Source organism: Panicum virgatum, chromosome 3K (genome assembly GCF_016808335.1).
Source record: "Panicum virgatum strain AP13 chromosome 3K, P.virgatum_v5, whole genome shotgun sequence".
Lineage (NCBI taxonomy): Eukaryota > Viridiplantae > Streptophyta > Magnoliopsida > Poales > Poaceae > Panicum > Panicum virgatum.
In genome coordinates this window covers 34869841-34889691 of record NC_053138.1, presented here as the reverse complement: position 1 = coordinate 34889691, position 19851 = coordinate 34869841, and the positions used below count along the sequence as shown (strand labels likewise).

Here is a 19851-nt window from a genome sequence, read left to right as displayed (position 1 = left end):
AGGGATCTCCCGGCTTGACGCGGAGGAGGATCTCGGCGATGATGAGGTCGTCCACCAGCTCCGGCAGCGTCCTACGGCTGCTGCGGCCGGAAAAGATACCATCTCCGGCCTCGTCGGTCAGTTCCGGCGGCGCCATGCCGCCGGCCTGGGGGTACCATCGCCGAGACGCGGAGGGGTTTTGGGGCAAGGGAGCACGCGATCGCAGGTGTTGTATTGGAACCGGCATTGGCTGTGGTGTGTGTAAATATAATAAGGTAATAGGTAAAGTATGAACAAGGGCAAGACCCGAATGTTTCCGTTGGTACGAAGTTTCCTGGAGTCTTCTCTTGGACAGTCGCGCACGGCTGCCACATTGGTCGTCGATGACCAAAAGAACTGAAATCGCCTGACCAATCAGCCACTTCTCTGTTTTTAATTCTGAAACCAAGTGAAAAGCTTAATGTCAGTCACTGCAAAGAAAGCCCCACCGGCAATATGAATTCAAGAAAAAGTTTCCATTCCCCTGCTGGTGATGCGACAGGCACAACCACAGTGGTCAATGCTCTGGCATTATCCCCTTACAAGGATTCTTTGGACCAGCAGAAGTTCCATTCTTCTCCGGGAATCTTCGGTCAGATATACCGGCTAGTAAGAGAGATTCCCAATCAGGAATTCAGGATCAGCAAATTTGCAGAGTTCATATGTTGATGAAAAAAAACTAAATGCCGTATTTTGTGTGAGCAACACTCAACAAATGAGCAGTCAATGCTGAATAAATACAACAGCACTTTGTACATAACAATGCTTTATTCATAATTTTTTTCTTCTTATTTCTGTAAGGGTAACATAGATTATTCTGTGGGGGGACTATAATTTTGTGAAGGTTTAATTGAAAAAAAAACACATATGAGAAAAAAAAAAGAATGTTACACCTCAGAATGAACTACATCTAAAAAGAATTCTGGGCATTCCTCAAGCTTCTGCCAGCTTCCATCATGTGCACACGCTTGAATAATGAATTTAAGACCAGTAACTCCGCTGGCGACCTCTAGGCCCGATATATAAAAGGCATCAACACTAGCAGCACAAAGGTAATTTCTGGAAGCCTTTGCGTTTGGATCTGCCATTGACTCCTCCACATAGATGTTGTACTTCCTGAATGATGGTTGATCAGGGGTCTTCAGCTTCCAGCTGAGTTTCAGACTCACATGTTTAGTTGTGTTAGAACTGTTGGACCATGAGATGTACTCGCCTTCAGTTACCCATGATCCTGCTGGTCGGAACTCTGTGTTTGCATCGATCTTTTGAATACTTATGTGGCCAAGTGATGCATGATACGGTGAAGATCCATCTGCATTCACTCCAGAGATCCTGTCCTCTGTTTCTGCACTCATTTTGCCAGCTATTTTCAAGGTGCAAACAATGTTGATTCCAGTTAATTTGTAGCCGGCACTGGAATGAACAGTTGCTTTGTAAAGGAACCAATCTTGGTTATTTGGAGCATGTGGCTCCACCTTGTCAGCTTTAACGTATGCGCCGTACTTGTGATGTTGCTTCTTTCTGGTGAATGTTGCTATGTCCTCCGCAACAAGGATTGAAATACTCTGCTCGTTTGAAGATAAGTCCAGAGACAATCCTAGCGCAGAGCTTCCATCAGCTCTTACCTGAATGCAACGCCAGAAAGAAATGCAGCATCACAAGGACGGAAAGAAAAAAGATCCACTGAGAGAAACAACATCATGGTAAGGGAGCACATGCAGTGCCATTGTGAATACATATCTCAAGCATTCAGGGACAACAGCAATGATTGGTAAATGGTAAAAACAAGCATGTTCAGTTGATTCAAGAAGCCAACAGTTCATAGAACTATATCTCCTATGATTACTTAATATTTCAATGGAACTAGATATTGGTCGGAAGATGGTTAAGATAACGTCAAATGTAAATAATTTTTTCCTCACCGAATAAAATAGATGAATAGATCTATCTTCCAGTGCAAGTCCTCCATTATAAAGCTGTTCCGAGAAAATAATATTCTGCCGGAGACTTCCTTTGATTGTCATACAATTCCCTCCACTGTAAGGCCCATCTTTGAAACTATGAAGCCAGCAGTAAAACTTTTTTTAGAATTTAGTAAATAATATAAGAAAATATGATTAAATAATCAAGGAAAATAAACATTTAATGCTCTGATGAAATCGACAGACAGCCCAATTGTTTGGTAAATTGGATGATAGTGTATAGACAGTATGATTGGCACAAATGGAGAAATATAAAATGAAGGTTGATGAGCTGTAGTGTGCTTCTTTGATATTGTATATTCTGAAATATTATGTTCACACTACACAGTAAACCATATTGAAATTGATCATATTTGCTGCATGTTATTCATGACATCCCAGAAAAACTTTAGGTTGCTTACAATGATAGCAGTAAGTCGCAACTAAACTGAGTGAAACAAAAACCCTGCTCGACCTTGATTTTAGGGCTCATATCTCTCTCAAGTTTAATATTTTTAAGGATATGCTGATTTGTGTTTCTTAAAAAAGAGATGAAGTTTCAGTTACACAATGGAACCAGTAAGAAGCTATCAAATGCAAGTGAAAGTAGGTGACCAGTCAAATATCAGTAACCAAATTAATTAAATTAGACAACTCCATTTTCATCTTAGAATAAGAAATACAAATTACACAAGAATTCAATCAAAAAGTAAATAGAAAATGCACCTAGAGTTAAAGTAATCTTACTTTATAAAGGCTTGCAGTTGAGCTTGATCTCCTGTGTACTTAAGCATAGGCTGGAAAAAGGAAGGGACATCATCATAGGGAAGTTCAGGATGGCTTGATGAATGCCAGCCTCCATGAATAAGAAGCAAAGTTTAGAAATAGAACAGACAATGACATTGTCCAAATTTAGGATTGCCATCAGGAAGATATCAATATACCATATTACCAAAGTCATGAAAATTGAGATAAACATGAACGTATATCAATCATACGGACAACTGTGAGCACACAAGATCTGCAAAAGGTACTCCCTCTAGTAACAAATACTTTAAGGTTTGACCAAAACTCAGTCAAACTTTTGAAAATTGTCCATCAATAGTTTTCAAGATACTTATTTTGAAAACACTAAAATTATATGTGTAGATTTGTATTGAAAAGTGTTCAAGTATAAGTGAATTGCCCACCTCTCCTTATCAACTTAAACTTTTGGGTTGAATTGGTTGGTGAATGTAACTCAATACAGTGCCAGGGCAGGAGGTCTTGAGTTTGAATCCTGGCTGGTGCGATTAAATAAAATAATTGCAGCCGACTCCTAATTTCCATGTTTGAGGCCTGAGGGAGCCTACACGTGTGGGTGAGTGTTGAAGTATAAGTGAATTGCCCACCCTCAAGCTACTAACGGTTTGGATGGAAACCGGTTGCAACGTATTGGATTTTACATTGGTGCTACTTCAATTTGGTGGAAAATGGTTTTTTCTAGCAATCAATCCGGTTTGGTTTGGTTTCACAAGAGAAACGGTTTGGTTTGGTTTGGGATACTAATAGCGCCGAGCGGCTGCTATGTACATCCTCCTGCTTGCTTGACTAGTCGTGCTCATCGTCTTAGCCATTAGTAGCGCATAGCAATTAAAAGTACCACCACCAGTACGCTCCTGCACTACTTCTAGGTCTCCACCTTTCTCTATACCTTCGATGGGGTGGTGTGGTTTGGTTTTCACATGCTATAGGGTGGTTTGGAGTGGTTTATGTTGGCATGTTTAATAAAAATAGTTTGGTGTGGGTTTAGTCTAGATCTCAGACCATTGGCAGCTTGACCCCTCCCTATCAGCTTAAGCTTTTGGGTTGGATTGGTTGGTGCATGCAACTCAACAAAAAATTCTTCATAATTTTCATAGTTATTAGATATTATAACTATATTCTAATAAGGAAAAATTAACAGTCAAAGTTAAAAGTCGAAAGCCATCAAAGTCAACGGCATCAAGTATTTATGGCTGGAGGGTTGTACTTTCTAAACCCAGAGGTTGATGTCAGGTCGAATATAAAAGGTATATCAAGCCATGAATGAACAGAACATGTTGAGTTATTGACAGCATGCTACCTGAAAACTTTGGCAAGAAATATTGTTCCATGGATCACTGGACACTTGCTGCCCTTCGATAGACACCTGATAGCCATGACCCTAGAGGATATCATAAGTTTGTAAGGCATTGATATTACAATAAGGAAAGAAAATAAAAGAGAGACATGATGGGAAGTAAAGTCATATAACAATCAACTCAGGTATTACTAGTTGTGATCAGTGTTAGGCATCAGACATGACATTCAACTGATTACATTTGTTCGATGGAAATATAATTTTAAAATCCTCACATGTTGTGAGCATAGTCTGAATAGACACCTAACAGTCAAAAACATAAGGACTGTCAGACTCTAAAATGTACCAGGAAACTTACAGAATGTCAAATACATGTTGCCAGTTTAGTATGAGGACCTGAGTACTCCTAGTAGAATATAACAAGTCTCAAAATAGCTTTTCAATAGTTACAATGAGCATTGGCATTCATGATTCAGTGATTTGCGAACAGCACTACACCATGTGTCATGCTAAAGGTGCATCATTTTCATTGCTTAAGATTAAACCTATTGACGCCCCCCATCTGCCATGACAGAAGAATTCAGATAATTAGCAAAAAATACCTGATCAAAATCTGTGTAGAACGGTAATTGTTTTGGATAGCTTCGAAGAACTCCCCATGATTTTTCAACAAGGCCCCACCAACTGCATTATTTCTAGGTGAGGACATTGCACAGCATATAAGAATGGAGGTCAAAGGCACATTACCGATTTTGTGCACTCTCAAAGTCAGGGGGTTGCTTAGTTTCATATACCCATCCAGGAGCAAATATGGCAGTTGAGACATCAACTTTCTTAAGTAGATCAAGCGCAACGTTTGTCTAGCAAAATTGTAAAATAAGCAGTAAAGCATAAATGGGAGGTGATAAAGTTGAATAAAATGCATTCACATTTGCATAAAAGCAAAGTAATAAGACTTAGAATGTTCTCCTGCGTGTTTAAGGAAAAAGAAAATCAGACCCGGAATGGAAGCTTTAAAATTTTAGAATAACTCAGTTAGCATTCAATTACCCATATGACCTCTGTCGAAAACAAAGGCTGTATATACGATACTTATTAGTCATATGACTGTTTTAAAACAACTCAACAAGCATGTTTTCAAAAAAAATTCGACAAAAAAAGTGATCGAGAAAAAAAATATAAGAAGATATGCATGTGTCGTGGCGTGGAAAACCACAGCCGGGTGTTGAAATGCACCCGCCTAATCCTAAGTGTAGGATGTGCTTGGGGGCAGTCAAGGAATGATCGATCTAGAGGCGTAAGAACACGGAAGCACACAAGGATTTAGAGTGGTTCGGGCCGCCGGAGCGTAATACCCTACGTCCACTGTGTGATGTATTGCCTGAGCTTGTGTGCAAGCTGGGGGATGAGCTATGCCTGTCTCTGCATGTGTGAAAACTTGTGGAACCCCCCTTTCCTACCGTGCGTGCTCTCCCTTTTATAAGCCCAAGGGGAGCAGTACACTGAGCGGGACCCCGACAGGTGGGCCCGGCGATGTATTATAAACTACACTTTGGCCTTCAATGCCTCAGATCCGGAGATCTTGTCGTCGGCTTCTGTGCGTAGCTTCTGACCAGGGATGGTCTTGAGCTGTCCTGTCGGAGTAGAGTCTAGCCTCTGGAGTCGTGCGTCGAGATCACGATGAAGCGCCGAACTACTGACTCAGTCCGCTGTAGCAGCGTGCACTGTTGCTCCAGTTAGTAACTGGTCATCATGACTCGTCGCCCACGCGCGCGGCGCTGAGACACTGCTGCGTGGCTCGGTAACAGACGAGCCGCCTTAGAAACAAGCGGGCTTACCGAGTTGTCATGTCACGCCTGTCCAACCCGTGAGTGGGTATCCGATGCCCTGCTCTGGCAGCGCACGCCCCAACCACCAGCATTTAATGCGGTAGGAGGGCTGGCTTCAGGCAGAAGACTCGTGCCTGCGGGACACGTGGCGGCACCGGACCCGGGGGTCGGCGGCCGCGCCCACAGGGGCACGTGGCGGTTCCGGACCCCTGCCCAAGCAGGGAGCAGAGGTCCGGAGGTCGGCCCTGTGGGACACGTGGCGGCGCCAGACCCTGGGGTCGGCGACCGCGCCCACAGGGGCTTGCGAGGGCTCCGGACTTCTACCCAAATAGGGTGCTGGGTCCGGGTCCCTTGGCTGGCTCGATGACTCAGGCCTCCTGGAGGTCCGGCTTCCACTTGTAGAGGCCCAGGTCCGGCCCGCGGAGGTTCGGGACCTGTCCGCGGGAGTCCGGACCCGTGGTCCGTGGTTGCCACTCCTGAGCGCCTTCGTCCTTGTCTTGTAGGAGAGGGTAGTCATGTCTGAGTGTACCGACAGTGGCCCCCGGGCCCACCTGCGGGTGAGGTATTAACCCGCAGGTGGGGCCAAATCCATGTCGTGGTTGACGCCTGCTCGGACGGACCGCGCCGGTGTTCTCCGCGGGGGAATTCGTTCCCTGCAACGCCAGTAGCTGGCGCTGCCGGTCTCCAGGTACTCTGGCCCCTCGTCCTATACACAACTTAGGACTGGCGTTTAGTAACTTGCCCACGTGGTCCCGGATCCCGTTGGAAGAGGTCCTTTGAGATACGCAGCCAGACCTGTGGAACAGAGCTTAGGAGGCCAGGCCTCAAGCTAGAATGAGGTCCGGACCTCTAGGTACGCAGTTCCAGGTACTAGGGCACCCGTTACAGAGTGGTGGAGTGCACAGGCTTAGGGTACGGAACCAGGCTAAGTGGCTGCACAGGGCTCCGGACCACCCCGGGAACAAGCACCTCTTCCCCGAAGCTGGCTCCTAAGGACCCGGACCCCCCCTCTAGCAGTAAGGGGTCCCAATCTGAACCACATGCCGGCCAACTCAATTCGGACACAGGAGTGGGAACCACGCAGGGGTTAGTGCAAACAGAATGCGTAGATTGAAATTGGAATGTATCATCCTTAGAGGCGAACTGAGAATAAACTTTTCCTTTATAACTAGATGTACATGAGATGTGCGATGTAAGCCAGAACACGGGTTTATTTGGCCGGAGCTGTCCGGACCTCCGGGCCCCCAGTCTTAGGTACTACGGTACTCGCCCTAGGGAGGTAAAGCATGCAGGCTTAGGGTACGGAACCAGGCTAAGCGGCTACACGACTCCGGACCTCCCCGGAGGGTGAGTACGCTTCCCTGAACCTGGTTCGTAGAGGTCCGGACCCCTCCATTGGGGAGGCTCACCGGACTGGACCACACGAAAGTACTACCTAGTTACAAAGGAAAATGTTTTATTCCCTGCTGGGCCTCCAATGGTAGGACTTACAAAGATGTAGAGTCGGGAGTGCGACCGGATTCGGCTTAACATCGGAGAGAGTCACCAGAGTCGGCTTAGTGCGACCGAAGTGGGCTTGGTGCGACCGGAGTCGGCTTTCCGCCGGAGCGGACTTGGTGCGACCGGAGTCGACTTTCCGCCGGAGCGGGCTTCCTCACGAGTGAGGTATGCTGCGAGCTGGGATTTGTTGAAGTTGTGCTCCACCCAGACCTGCTTGATGACGAGCTGGGAGAGCATGACCCGCTGTCGCCATCCTGCTGACGCGGGTGCTTGCCGCGCGAGTTTTGGCCCCCGGGCGTATCTTGAGGGGCCGAGTGCCATGCACGGCCCTCAGCGGCCCTGGCGCACTTGTCCGCCAAGGCAAACAAGGTGGCAACAGTTTCCACCTGGTGTGTGGCCAGCTTCTCCAGCATCTTCTCGTCACGAACCCCCTGTCGGAAAGCCGTGATAATAGATGCATCAGAAATACTGGGAATGGTTCCACGTACCTTGGTGAAAGATGAAGGCCCGGAGCGACTCCCCGGGTTGCTGCCTCACAGCGTGGAGATGGGTCTCCACACCGTGCTGCTGGTACGCGCTGGCGAAGTTCGCCGAGAACAGCGCGCACAGCTCGCCCCAGGATTGGATCGACCCGGGGGAGAGGTTCATGAGCCAAGTCCGGGCTGGCCTGGCCAAGGCTACATGGAAGTAACTCGCCATGACGGCGTCGTTACCCCCAACCGCCGTGATGACGGTGATGTAGACCTGCAGGAATTCCGACGGGTTGATCATCCCGTCGTACTTCTCCGGCAGGTGCGGCCGGAACTTGGGTGGCCAGGCCACCGCGCGGAGATGCTCCGCGAGCGCGACGCAGCCCACACCAGCCACCGGGGTCTGGATATGACCCTGGGAACTTGGTGCCGTCGCGCCGAGATCAGCGTCGAGGTTCCGACCCTCGATGTTGAGCCAGCGTTCACGTACCCGCTCCATGGAGACGTGGGCATCCTCTCCCATACGCCTGCGGTTGAGTTCTGCCCGCAGATCAGCTGTCCGCGCGCTTCCCACTGTAGGAAAGCGCGCAGAGGTTGGTGCGCCGCCCTGTCGTCGACGCTGTCCCGACCCAATCCCCGTGGAGCCGGGGGTGGCCTGGTCCAGGATGATGAGGCGGTCGATGTCGCGCCACTGCCTCATCACGTCCGGCGAGACCGCCAGTTCTGGCGGGTTGCGGAGCAGTTCCCTGGCCGCGGCTAACGGCTCGCTCGGGGCAACCTGCGCGGGGGCTCTGGGGGCATGCTCCGCTGCACGATGCTGCGCGCCGTGGGCAGCAACCCTCGGCGTTGGACGGCGAGAGGCCTGCGGCGCGGGTGTCGCCGCGCCCTCCCCCATCGGGTGGTCATGGAACTCGACAATCCGAGCCATGGAGATGCCAAGTGGGCGATCAAGCGGAAACCAAGCTAGTCCCTACCTGGCGCGCCAAATGTCGTGGCGTGGAAAACCACAGCTGGGTGTTGAAATGCACCCGCCTAATCCTAAGTGTAGGATGTGCTTGGGGGTAGTTAAGGAATGCTCGATCTAGAGGCGTAAGAACACGGAAGCACACAAGGATTTAGAGTGGTTCGGGCCGCCGGAGCGTAATACCATACGTCCACTGTGTGATGTATTGTCTGAGCTTGTGTGCAAGCTGGGGGAGGAGCTATGCCTGTCTCTGCATGTGTGAAAACTTGTGGAACCCCACTTTTCTACCGTGCGTGCTCTCCCTTTTATAAGCCCAAGGGGAGCAGTACACTGAGCAGGACCCCGACAGGTGGGCCCGGCGATGTATTATAAACTACACTTTGGCCTTCAATGCCTCAGATCCGGAGATCTTGTCGTCGGCTTCCGTGCGTAGCTTCTGACCAGGGATGGTCTTGAGCTGTCCTGTCGGAGTAGAGTCTAGCCTCTGGAGCCGCGCATCGAGGTCATGATGAAGCGCCGAACTACTGACTCAGTCACCTGTAGCAGCGTGCACTGTTGCTCCAGTTAGTAGCTGGTCATCATGACTTGTCGCCCACGCGCGCGGCGCTGAAACACTGCTGCGTGGCTTGGTAACAGACGAGCCGCCTTGGAAACAGGCAGGCTTAACGTGTTGTCTTGTCACGCCTGTCCAACTCGTGAGTGGGTATCCGATGCCCTGCTCTGGCAGCGCACACCCCAACTACCAGCATTTAATGCGGTAGGAGGGCTGGCTTCAGGCAGAAGACTCGTGCCTGTGGGACACGTGGCAGCATCGGACCCGGGGGTCGGCGGCCGCGCCCACAGGGGCACGTGGCGGTTCCGGACCCCTGCCCAAGCGGGGAGCAGAGGTCCGAAGGTCGGCCCTGTGGGACACGTGGCGGCGCCGGACCCTGGGGTCGGCGACCGCGCCCACAGTGGCTTGCGAGGGCTCCGGACTTCTACCCAAATAGGGTGTTGGGTCCGGGTCCCTTGGCTGGCTCGATGGCTCAGGCCTCCTGGAGGTCCGGCTTCCACTTGTAGAGGCCCAGGTCCGGCCCGCGGAGGTTCGGGACCTGTCCGCGGGGGTCCGGACCCGTGGTCCGTGGTTGCCACTCCTAAGCGCCTTCGTCCTTGTCTTGTAGGAGAGGGTAGACCTGTCTGAGTGTACCGACAGCATGCATCAAGCCAACACTTGGTTTCTGAAAGAACATTATAAGCTATACACTAAAGTCATCACTAATTATTTGCTACAAGTATTTCTTATTAGTAACAATGGAGAATCTAAATAAATAGAATAAATGCAAAGATTGCTATGCATACAGTCCATTGGCCGCCACCAAAAGTATTTCGTCCAAAGACATCAATACCCATGTAGACATCATATTTCCTGTCTCCAGCAACTGCAGCTGAATCCTGCGGATCTTTTTTCTGCACATGTCATGTAAATTTCATCAGCCCATTAGTTGGGGTCACAGGGGTAAACAATAAAGAGAAGAGGGTTACCTTCCACGTATAGTTAGCAAACAACCCATCACACAAATCAAAGAATGGCTTGTTATACTTGTTGAGCTTATTCTGCCAGTTGAGCTCACCTTTTACAGTGATGGCATCGTACCTGCAGACCAAGAAAAGTCAAGACATACATCAAACAAGCCTTACAATTGGTCATGGTCATGTTTACATGATCATAGAAGATATCAACTTCACCATATGACCAAAGATCCGGGAACGGCAGCATGCATCGTCTTGGTTAGATGATTGACAAATTCTTTCATGTTATCGATGAACTGAGCATCAAGTTTAACCTCAATGTTTATCTGGAAGAAAAATCATTATCAGCACAAGGCATTTGCCCGCAATGACAGAATGAAACTGAAGAATCTGGGAACCCAGTACTCCCATTAGTCACAAGATGACCCACTTCACAAATCTGTGAGTACAGAGTACCCCCCATCTTCCTCCTCAGAATCATGTCGTTGGAAAGGGGTTATAGAGTGTAACATCACAAGATACCATAACAGGGATTACCAGCCAGCCATCGAAGCCCAAGGCAGTAGCCAGCTCTGTGAGTCTCTCAGCATACATCTGTGCAGAAGCCTCCGTCGCGAGCATCTCCTTGCAAACCTCCGCGCCTTTATCCCACTCCGTGATGAATGTTCCCAACACCTTCGCACGCAAGCGTCAAAGCAGAGGTCAAGTACCAACGCATCCGGAGTAGGAAGAAGGGGAGAACTAGAGAGGTAACTGAAGCAAACCTTGACGCCGTGTAGGTGGGCGGCGTTGGTCCAGCAGGGCGGCGGGAGGGTGACGAGGTAGTGCGAGAAGTAGACGAAGACGTCGACGAGGTGCCAGTGCCAGAGCGCGTAGGCGTCCGGGTTGGCCCCGCCCTGAGGCGCCGCGTCGTCGCGGTAGCCGCCCTCCATGTCGTGGCACACGAGGACGCGCCGGCGCGCGGGGAGCGCGGAGGCGGGACCAGGGACGGAGGCCCTGTTGAAGGGGAGGTGGAAGTTGGCGTCGGCGGAGAGGTAGGCGCGCGAGGCCAGCGCGGCGAGGTCCGTGATCGGGTAGGACATGGGCGGCGCCGGCGCGGAGGCGTCGAAGGGCGGCTCCCACGCGCGGCGCTCGCCGCCCGAGGCGGCTTCGCCTTCTGGCTCCGCGGCGGAGGGGAGCATGGCTCGGAGGCGGCGAGCGATCCGGCGGAGGCGGCGGCGCGGGGAGAAGGGCACGCGCCGGCGTTGACCGGGGGAGGCAACTCCGTTCCCCAGCCGGGCGGTTCAGAAATGGGGTGTGCGTGACTTCAGAATTTTTTTATTTTTATATTTTTTTTCGTCGATTTATCAAAAATATATGTGCCTATATTTTTTTTCAAAAATGTCACCTGCCGCCGGTTGGTTTGGCGGTAAGGAGTTACCGCCGGTTCATCCGGCGGTAAGATCCTTGGCCCACGGCCTATGAAAGATACCGCCGGATCAAACGGCGGTAGCTCCTTACCGCCAAGCGATCCGGCGGTAAGTGCTACCACCGCGCTGTAGCCCGGCTATAGCCGGCTGCTACAGCCGGCTGTAGCTGGCAGCGCCCTACCGCCGTTTTAAACGGCGGTAGGTGTTCCCATAATTTTTTTTACTTTTAATTGTTTTGTAAGCTTTCACTGCTATAATTTTTTATTTTTAATTGTTTTATAAGCTTTCACTGCTAAAAATAATTGTATGATTATTTTAAAGACTATCTGAACTGTAATTTTTATCTTTACATTTAGAGATATTTCAGAAAATAATAGAGATAGCGGAGGTTAGGGAAATATTTTTTAAAAATTTATACAAATTAGATTTAACTCTAATAGTCTGTGAAAATATATTTTCATGAGATATTCATGAGTTTCAATTACCATTTCGATGTCTTGTCACCTTGCATCAGATTCCTCTGCACCCCCACTATAATTTAAAATATGGGAGTACTTACCGCCGTTTCAAACGGCGATAGACATGCGTGAACCATGCCTATAGACCAAATAGCTCCATCTATAAATAAAACATCGCCCCATCTCATATGAAGTCAGTAGCCATCTCATACGGAGTCTTTAGCCATCCACGCACGGCCACCATGTCTTCCCTGGTTCTACCTACATTCCGTGGAACAAAATTAGAGAACCTGTGCCTCAAGGAGAGCAGGTTCCAATGTGCTTCTGCGGTTCGTTGTGCAAGCTGATGGAGTCCAAAGTTTTGGGCGATGACTTCGGCAGGAGGTTCTTCATGTGTGAGAACTACGAGTTCGATCCGCCAAAGCGCTACGGCAAGGACAAAGCGAAGGTATCACCTCGCACTATCTAGTTTGCGCCTTCGGAGTTCAGTATGTTAATTCTTACTCGGCTTGGAAATAGAGTCCACCACCTCTTTGTGATTTCATACAGTGGCTGGACACGGAGCAATCGACCGAAGCTAAGGAACACGTTGAGCGCCAAGCAAGGTGGGCTGCGGGAAGGTGGCAGCGAATGCTGCAAGAGGAAAAAATGGAGGAGAAGCGCAAGAAAGATAAAGAAGAGATCGAGAAGAGGTTCGCAGAAGTGGAACGTCGGCAGGCGGAGGAGCGTGAAGCTGATAGGGAGAGGAAGCGAGAGAGGGCCCGCCGTGCGAAGGAGGCGGGACCCGAGGCTATTAGGAAGGGGAAGTATCCTTGGTGCACTCAGTAGATGAATATCATGTAATGTTCGAATTTCATATTCCCTAAGACATGTTAGGTCTAGATGGAACACGACGTTAGCGTGTTCCATGTACATGCCAGTGCAATTGTTATTGTAATTTCAATGTAAAATTTATCGACATTGTGTAATTTGTACTAGCTGCAACAAAATTATTCAGAAGCATTGCCCTACAAATAAACTTTTCAGACCGACGCGATGACAACTCCATTGGCATATATCGGCCAGTACACACAATAAAAACAATGAAAACAATAACCGTTCAAACATTGAACACAAATTAAATAGTGGTCCACACAATGCAACGCACAGAACACATGACATGGCATGTCAGGACCTGTTGCAAACTACGGTAACGAGGTCCAATACTAAAACTAACATGCCTTAGGTAATTCGAACAAACGTTACATTATTTATTCAGACGGAGCAGTACAACATCAATCATTCACGGGCAGTACCGTTATCACGTCCCGCGATGTCTGGTTTTGCACGCTCGCCTTTGCGTAAATCTTCATTCACCTTCTTTAACCACTCCATATATTGCTGATCACGATGAGTGATCCACGTGTCAATCCACTCATGAAAATGACACCAATGAGTATGCGTGTCATCACCAGCGTACTTTTACAAGCAAGAAACGATTCAAAGTTAATAAAAATAATAAAAGCATATTTACAAATTAATCTATACCTGTGATGTTGCACCTCTTTTTTGGACTTCCTCGATATTCTTGCAACACCAATACATCTGGCCAAAAGTCTCGTAATCACGAGATATGTTCGGAACACAACGCATTTTGCAATAGCAATCGGGTGGCTCTACACCTTTCGGCCATACCTTGCAATCTGTAATATATCTATTGGGATCGTTAGGAGAAGATCCTAAATTAGCCTCCATTTCCCGACGGAAAGCTGCCCGGGAGAATGAGGAGCTCATAGTTGTTTGGTTGGGCTAATTAAAAAAAAGTGGAAATTGAATTGTAAGTCTGTGCTCTCAGGAACCACAAGGTGCTCTTTTATAGACGCAGGGCTGCTTGCATGTCCAATCACTTTGAACACAGATATTACCTCTCACTGCTCCACAGTCGTCCACGGTTCTGCACTCGCACGCTCCACATCTGCACTAAGCAGTCCTCACCATGTCTGCATTTTGGCCACGTTTCTCTACGGTTATCGTATTGTCGAAGAGGAGTTTCATTGGTAAATTCACTCTTGTGTTGTGGCGGAAACTCAAACACTGGTTCTGGAAAGGAATCTGGTCCAAGAGGCCCCTCCCATATTATGGGGTCTCCCTTTCTTCCCCCTTTTCTTTTGCCAAAACCGTAGTAATTCTTCCCGCTAGACCCACCTCCAGACATCGGGTATACAATGAGCTTTGGTGTTTGAGTGGTGCTGGGAGCTCACAAGCTTGTGAGTATTTATAGGCGCACAAAGGTCTGATACCCGGAGTGTGGAGTGTAAATGCACATGAAAAGCCTACTGTATTCGCACGCTCCACAGCGCTCACTCGTACCACTTTAAACACGGACACGACCTCTCGTTGCTCTTGATTTGTACCCTCGCACGCTCAACACCGCTCACTGCTCCCACTTTAAACTACGACACGACGTCTCACTGCTCATGACTTCATCACTTTCACGTTCCACAGCGCTCACTTGTGATTATTGCACTGCCCCGACATATCCAATCGCCCGAAACACTGCACGGCACCGGCCTAATCGTTATAATTTCACTCCACGGACATATACCATCGCCCAAATCATTGCACCGGCCTACTCATCATAATGGTACGTAATGGACACATCGAATCATAGTCTGCACATGCATACATAAGATAGTATGACGGAACAAATTAATTAACAAGCTACAACCTGTAAACTAGATGCGTCCGCGCTTGCCCCCTCTCCTCCTGCCACGTCGCTCTGCAGCCTGGCCCGCCCTAGTGTGGTGCTGTGAGTACGTCAGTGGCTCCGGCGGGATGGTCTGGCGAGTGGACCAACGACCCTGCTCAGGAACAGGCGTCTGTTCCACCTGACTGTAGTCCTGCGTCGCGAGTGGGGCACCCCCCAGCTGTGAAGTGCCGACGACCTCCTGCGTCGGTGCAGAAGAGAAGAACGTGTTCACCCACTCCATCTGCGCGAGGTCGTCTACCTCCTGAATCTCCTCATCGTCGTCTGTCCCTCCCACCTGCCGGTACTCTGATTCACAAACTTCAATCCATCAATATTCAATTAAAAATGCACTTGTTACCGCCTATTAACAACTGGTCTTAGACGTACTTAAATCGTGTATTGGACGACGAAGAGACGAAGATCCAGCGCCGTAGGGATCCATCGACGGAAACAGCGACGAGCCAGGCGCTACACGAATAAGAATTACAAGTTAATAAATAAAGTTTTACATGATACGGTATTGTAAGTGACACGAGGTTAGAGTACGATTTACCTGCCGAGTACAAATGTGCCGGTCGCGGCACGTACGTGGGCCGAACTGCAGAACCCGAAGGTGTCGTCATCGTTTCAGGTGGCGGTGGCGGTGGACCTGACTGTGCCGCGGGTGCAGACCGTCGTGACGATGGACCGGTCACAGGAACCGGCCCCGAACTGCGAGGTGGGAGGAAGGTGTCGTCCTCACGACAGGTCACGGCTCGTCGGAATCGCTTGCACATATCGACGATCTTCTGCAGTGTGCTCTGGTGCTGGGCGGGCGTCATGTCATAGTACTGGCCCATACTCGACGAAGCCTCGGACTCAATCGCTCGTATGACATCGTACTGTACCGAGAAAGTAGTAACATCATATGCAACCAGTTTTTTTACTGCAAATTCAATCAGAGAAACGTACCGCTATGGCGAAGTTCTGATCTCGAACTACGGGGTACGTCTCCGACACCCTTGCAGCCTCGATCGGAGCCTCTGGTGGAACGTGCACGACACGTGTGCGCGTCCTCGGCAGGTACCACCGTAGGTAGTCCGCGAACGCCTCGTCGCTGTGCAGCCGGTCCTCGAAAACGACGTCGTCGAGGGCCGCGGCCCAAGAGTCGACGTAAGGACGGACCTTGTCGGCCCACCGCGAGCCTGGTGGCTGACCCTGCCGTGTCCACCTATAATAGAAAGCTTGAGCGATTCAATGCTAAATGGTAGGTTTAAAAATGATTAATTATTAACAAAACTATTTATTCGGTACCTGTAGACGTGGGCCTCCACTGAGTGCACAATCGGGACCGGGGTCTGCTGGTAGAGACCGAACTGCCTCATAACCCGGTGAACGTGGTACTCCTCGACGTGGATGTCGTAAAGGATCGGCTTCCTCGTCATCCAGTACTCGTGATCTCGCAGGCATAAGGACGAAAGACCGCTCGGTGCCCGGGCGTAAATGTTGGCTGCAGTGTACGGAGTCCACCTCACGTCCGTGTCCACAAGAGCGTCAAACTGACCAACGAAGTCGTGGTACGACTTCCTCGTCTGCACGCCGACCCAAGAAGGCTGCACAATGAAAAAAAAGTTAACCGCTAAATCATACATTTGTGCACGCATGTAACAATAAGTAAAACAAACGATGTAACGTACCCTCCTGAGGCACCACAATGAACCCATCGTAGGTCTGTCGACGTCGTCGTAGTCTGCGGACAGCTGGACGTACGGCTCGAAGTCCATCTCTGGCCTACCGACGGGAAAGCGCTCGTAAGACCAGAGCTGTAACAGTAGAGGACACCCAACAAAAATGGGCTCCTCTGCTGAGACCTTCGTCACGCCCGTGCAAAGACCCCTGTAACTCGCAGCCAAAACAGCAGAACCCCAGCTGAACTGTGGCATCTCGTGAAGTGGAGCGTCAGCTATCGACCTCGCCAAAGGAATGAGCTATTTGGGGCACGAGTCACCCTGCGAGCTACAGAACATGACCCAGCCGAACAGCCAAAGTAAGTAGGCCTCGAAGTGCCTGGCAACCGTAAAGTCGTCTGCGTCTGCCCTCATGTAGTCCGCCTTCAAAATGGTACGAGTCGTCAATGCAAATACGTATCAATATAAGTACGGAAAGAATCAATATTTATGTACTCACACTGAACTGTAGAAGCCACCTCTTTGTCGGTCCGTGTGCGTGGTTCGCAGGCAAGGGCCGGTACGGCAACGCTAGCTCGTTGCGCTGAACCCCGGCGAACCGAGCCAAAAGGTCGTCGCGCCATGAGAGTCCCACGTCCTCTGCACCCACAGCTCGTCCAGCACATGGCAAGCCTAGAAGCATCGCCACGTCCTGAAGAGTAGGGGTCATCTCACCAACCGGGAGGTGAAACGTGTGCGTCTCCGGACGCCAACGGTCGAGAAGTGCCGCAAGGAGGGACATATCGAACTGGAACCGTGGAGCCCTATCCCTAGGTCGACGTGCAGGGTCAGCCATATCTCCCTCCACAAGTCGCGCAATCGGGAGAAGACCTGAAGCACGTAACCTGCATCGCGAAAATAAAAATCAAGTTAGAACAAACGGTTAAGGAAACACTAAAATATGTGACAAATGTAATCCGTACCTAGGAACCCAGCGACGGTGTATCGGCATCGTCGACATGGGCACACGAGCCCGAAACGTCCCTAAGCTGATGCCACGGACCGCAGACATGTACGACCGGTGGCGCTTGTCGACGAGAGCATCTAGCAACTCAGGGGTAGCTCCTTCCTCGTGCGCCATACCTGTATAATGAGATTTATTACAAATAATTTCAGAACATAAATAACAATATTAAGCATAATAACATTAACGTAAAAAAATACTAAATAAAATTTCAGAACATAAATTAAGTAATACAACAAATTTTTAATAAAATACTAAATAAAACATAACGTAATAAACTTATAAATGATGCACAACAAATTACATATTATATAACTTCAAATTCCAATTACAGCAATAAAGTTGAACATATATTTGGGGCACATATTACAACAAATATTCATACGCCAAGACGAAATCAGTTTACGACATATTAGTTCTTAATATTACATAATTTAACATCGAACATGATTGAATAGCAAATGACACAAATGACAATCGTCATCGATCACATAAAGCCATCGTTGTTAGGACGGCGGCCACGACGACCCGTTGCCTGCGGTGCCGGATTTGGAGCAGCTTCAGATGTGCCCGCTCCATCTGTGCGGCCACCATAACTCAATGCCGTACAATACTTGTACGTATGGCCCGTCTCATGGCACTTCGAGCAGAGGTGGACATCTCGACCAGCCTCCGATCGATCCATGTTATTTCTAATGCGTTTCTTCTTGCGTCGGCCCACCCCTTGAAACATTTCTGGATCTGGATCTGGAATGTAAGTTGCATTGTGTCCAGGATCAGTTATGAAGTCTCCAAGGATGCGAAACCCATATATCTCGTGCCTCCAAGTCATCCAAATAGTTTCCTTCATGAAGTAATTTGAGACATACATACGAGCCTGTAGTCCACCAGCTTCAAAACAGGCAGCAATGACATGTGTGCACGGCAGGTGCAGCAGCTTTGGCTTATGACATGAGCAAATACAAGCATCAGGACGGAGAACACACTCCTGCACATGCTTCTCACGCCGGCCCCCCATTCGGCCTTTGTCCCTACACATCACCTCGTACCGACGTTCCATAGAGCCAACTGGAGTCACCCGATGTAAACGGGCCTTTTTGAAAGCTTTCTCCATATGCTCCGTAACCTTGTATCCGTAAACTTTGCGATTATCGACCATATCTTTCTGTGCCACAGCGTAACGGTCCCTGAAGTACTCGCAAGTGCGATACAAGAAGAACTCCACGATCCCAACAAGTGGCAATGATCTTACACCACGCAGCACCCAATTGTATACCTCGGCTAGGTTCGTAGTCATTAAACCGTACCTAGCACCTCCTTCATCATACAGTAAAGCCCATTTCTCTTTTGGTTCGTGCTCAATCCACTCAGAGAATGTCTTAATTGCCTTTCTCCTTTTGCGCCTGACATTCGGACCGTCCAAGCCCACATCTTCAAGCGAGACCTGGTTGTCGTCCTCTGTATTGACAGATCTCTTCGCTAGCTCCGCCGTTTGCTTTTTTGTTAGCTCATCCAATTTTTTCCATAGGAAGTTGAATTTCCTTTCCTGATTCTGGCTGCATAACCGCTTGAATAGCTTCATAAGGATTTTGTTCTTGAACTGGGTATGAAAGTTTGCCCCCATATGCCTCATGCACCACCTACTCTTTAGGTCCGGCCAAAGTGCAGTCCTACTACGCTCAGTAGAACCATTCTGTATGTCATCGATTGCTTGTAATATACCCTTGTGCCGATCATGAATCAAACACACGTTCTCTACATCTTTGACAATCATCTGCTTCACCCTCTGCAAAAACCAATACCAAGTATCCCCTGATTCTTTCTCCACAAAGGCAATTGCCAAAGGCAACAATTGTCTGTTACCATCAGCTGCAACAGCTGTGAGGATTGTGCCTTTTATACCTTCTTGTCAAAAATGTCCCATCTATACAAATGACTGGCCGGCAGTGCGGAAACGCCTCAATGCAAGCGCCCAAGGCCAAGAACGACCGTTGGAGTACCTGCTTTCCAGGCTTCTGGGCACATGAATATGTTTTCAAGTCGTAGTAGCTACCAGGATTTCTAAGACATATAGTATGCAGCAATGCCGGTATATTGTGATACGAAGCTTCATACGTCCCCCACCTCATCTGCAGCGCTTTCTGTTTCGCTCTGTAAGCTTTGTTGTAGGTAATTTTATATTTAAACTCCTCAACAGCACAAATGATTGACTTAGGTTCATAACTAGGATTGTC

The 19851-nt window shown here is 49.0% G+C and overlaps 3 protein-coding genes across 4 annotated transcripts; all 3 read right to left on the bottom strand.

The window, feature by feature from the left end:
• Positions 1-767: 767 nt before the first annotated feature.
• LOC120699076 (cytosolic endo-beta-N-acetylglucosaminidase 1-like) lies at positions 768-11641 on the bottom strand. 2 transcript variants are annotated; one of them, XM_039982936.1, is made up of 11 exons: positions 11117-11641; positions 10890-11027; positions 10569-10678; positions 10365-10476; positions 10182-10289; positions 4828-4940; positions 4683-4764; positions 4084-4164; positions 2727-2776; positions 1941-2076; positions 768-1643 (listed from the first exon to the last, which is right to left on the bottom strand). In XM_039982936.1, exons 1-11 carry the CDS (start codon positions 11531-11533, stop codon positions 906-908), a joined length of 2085 nt encoding a protein of 694 aa, XP_039838870.1. In that variant the 5' UTR covers positions 11534-11641; the 3' UTR covers positions 768-905. The 2 variants fall into 2 exon arrangements, with proteins under 2 accessions (XP_039838870.1, XP_039838871.1); XM_039982937.1 differs by having other exon boundaries at positions 4084-4149; positions 11117-11631.
• A 3211-nt stretch (positions 11642-14852) lies between these two features.
• On the bottom strand, positions 14853-15762 carry LOC120701432. Its single transcript, XM_039985477.1, has 3 exons — positions 15501-15762; positions 15335-15415; positions 14853-15253 (listed from the first exon to the last, which is right to left on the bottom strand). Exons 1-3 carry the CDS (start codon positions 15721-15723, stop codon positions 14934-14936), a joined length of 624 nt encoding a protein of 207 aa, XP_039841411.1. The 5' UTR covers positions 15724-15762; the 3' UTR covers positions 14853-14933.
• Positions 15763-15880: 118 nt separating this feature from the next.
• On the bottom strand, positions 15881-17245 carry LOC120700870 (serine/threonine-protein phosphatase 7 long form homolog). The gene is made up of 4 exons (XM_039985077.1): positions 17114-17245; positions 16624-17037; positions 16241-16539; positions 15881-16157 (listed from the first exon to the last, which is right to left on the bottom strand). The coding sequence occupies exons 2-4, from the start codon at positions 16867-16869 to the stop codon at positions 15881-15883; spliced, it is 822 nt and encodes a 273-aa protein (XP_039841011.1). The 5' UTR covers positions 16870-17037; positions 17114-17245.
• Between the last annotated feature and the right edge of the window lie 2606 nt (positions 17246-19851).

Bases quoted from the DNA above. Each gene is read 5' to 3' on its own strand.
- LOC120699076 (XM_039982936.1), bottom strand. From the start codon at position 11,533: ATGCTCCCCTCCGCCGCGGAGCCAGAAGGCGAAGCCGCCTCGGGCGGC. The intron at 10,679-10,889 runs GTAATCCCTGTT...TTTTTCTTCCAG, and splicing joins TGGGCTTCGATGGCTGGCTG to ATAAACATTGAGGTTAAACT. The intron at 4,941-10,181 runs GTATGCATAGCA...CAATTTTGCTAG, and splicing joins TTGGTGGCGGCCAATGGACT to ACAAACGTTGCGCTTGATCT.
- LOC120700870 (XM_039985077.1), bottom strand. From the start codon at position 16,869: ATGCCACAGTTCAGCTGGGGTTCTGCTGTTTTGGCTGCGAGTTACAGG. The intron at 16,540-16,623 runs GTACGTTACATC...TTCATTGTGCAG, and splicing joins CATTGTGGTGCCTCAGGAGG to CCTTCTTGGGTCGGCGTGCA. The intron at 16,158-16,240 runs GTACCGAATAAA...TTTCTATTATAG, and splicing joins GTGGAGGCCCACGTCTACAG to GTGGACACGGCAGGGTCAGC.
- LOC120701432 (XM_039985477.1), bottom strand. From the start codon at position 15,723: ATGTGCAAGCGATTCCGACGAGCCGTGACCTGTCGTGAGGACGACACC. The intron at 15,416-15,500 runs GTAAATCGTACT...TTATTCGTGTAG, and splicing joins GGCACATTTGTACTCGGCAG to CGCCTGGCTCGTCGCTGTTT. The intron at 15,254-15,334 runs GTACGTCTAAGA...TTTGTGAATCAG, and splicing joins TCGTCCAATACACGATTTAA to AGTACCGGCAGGTGGGAGGG.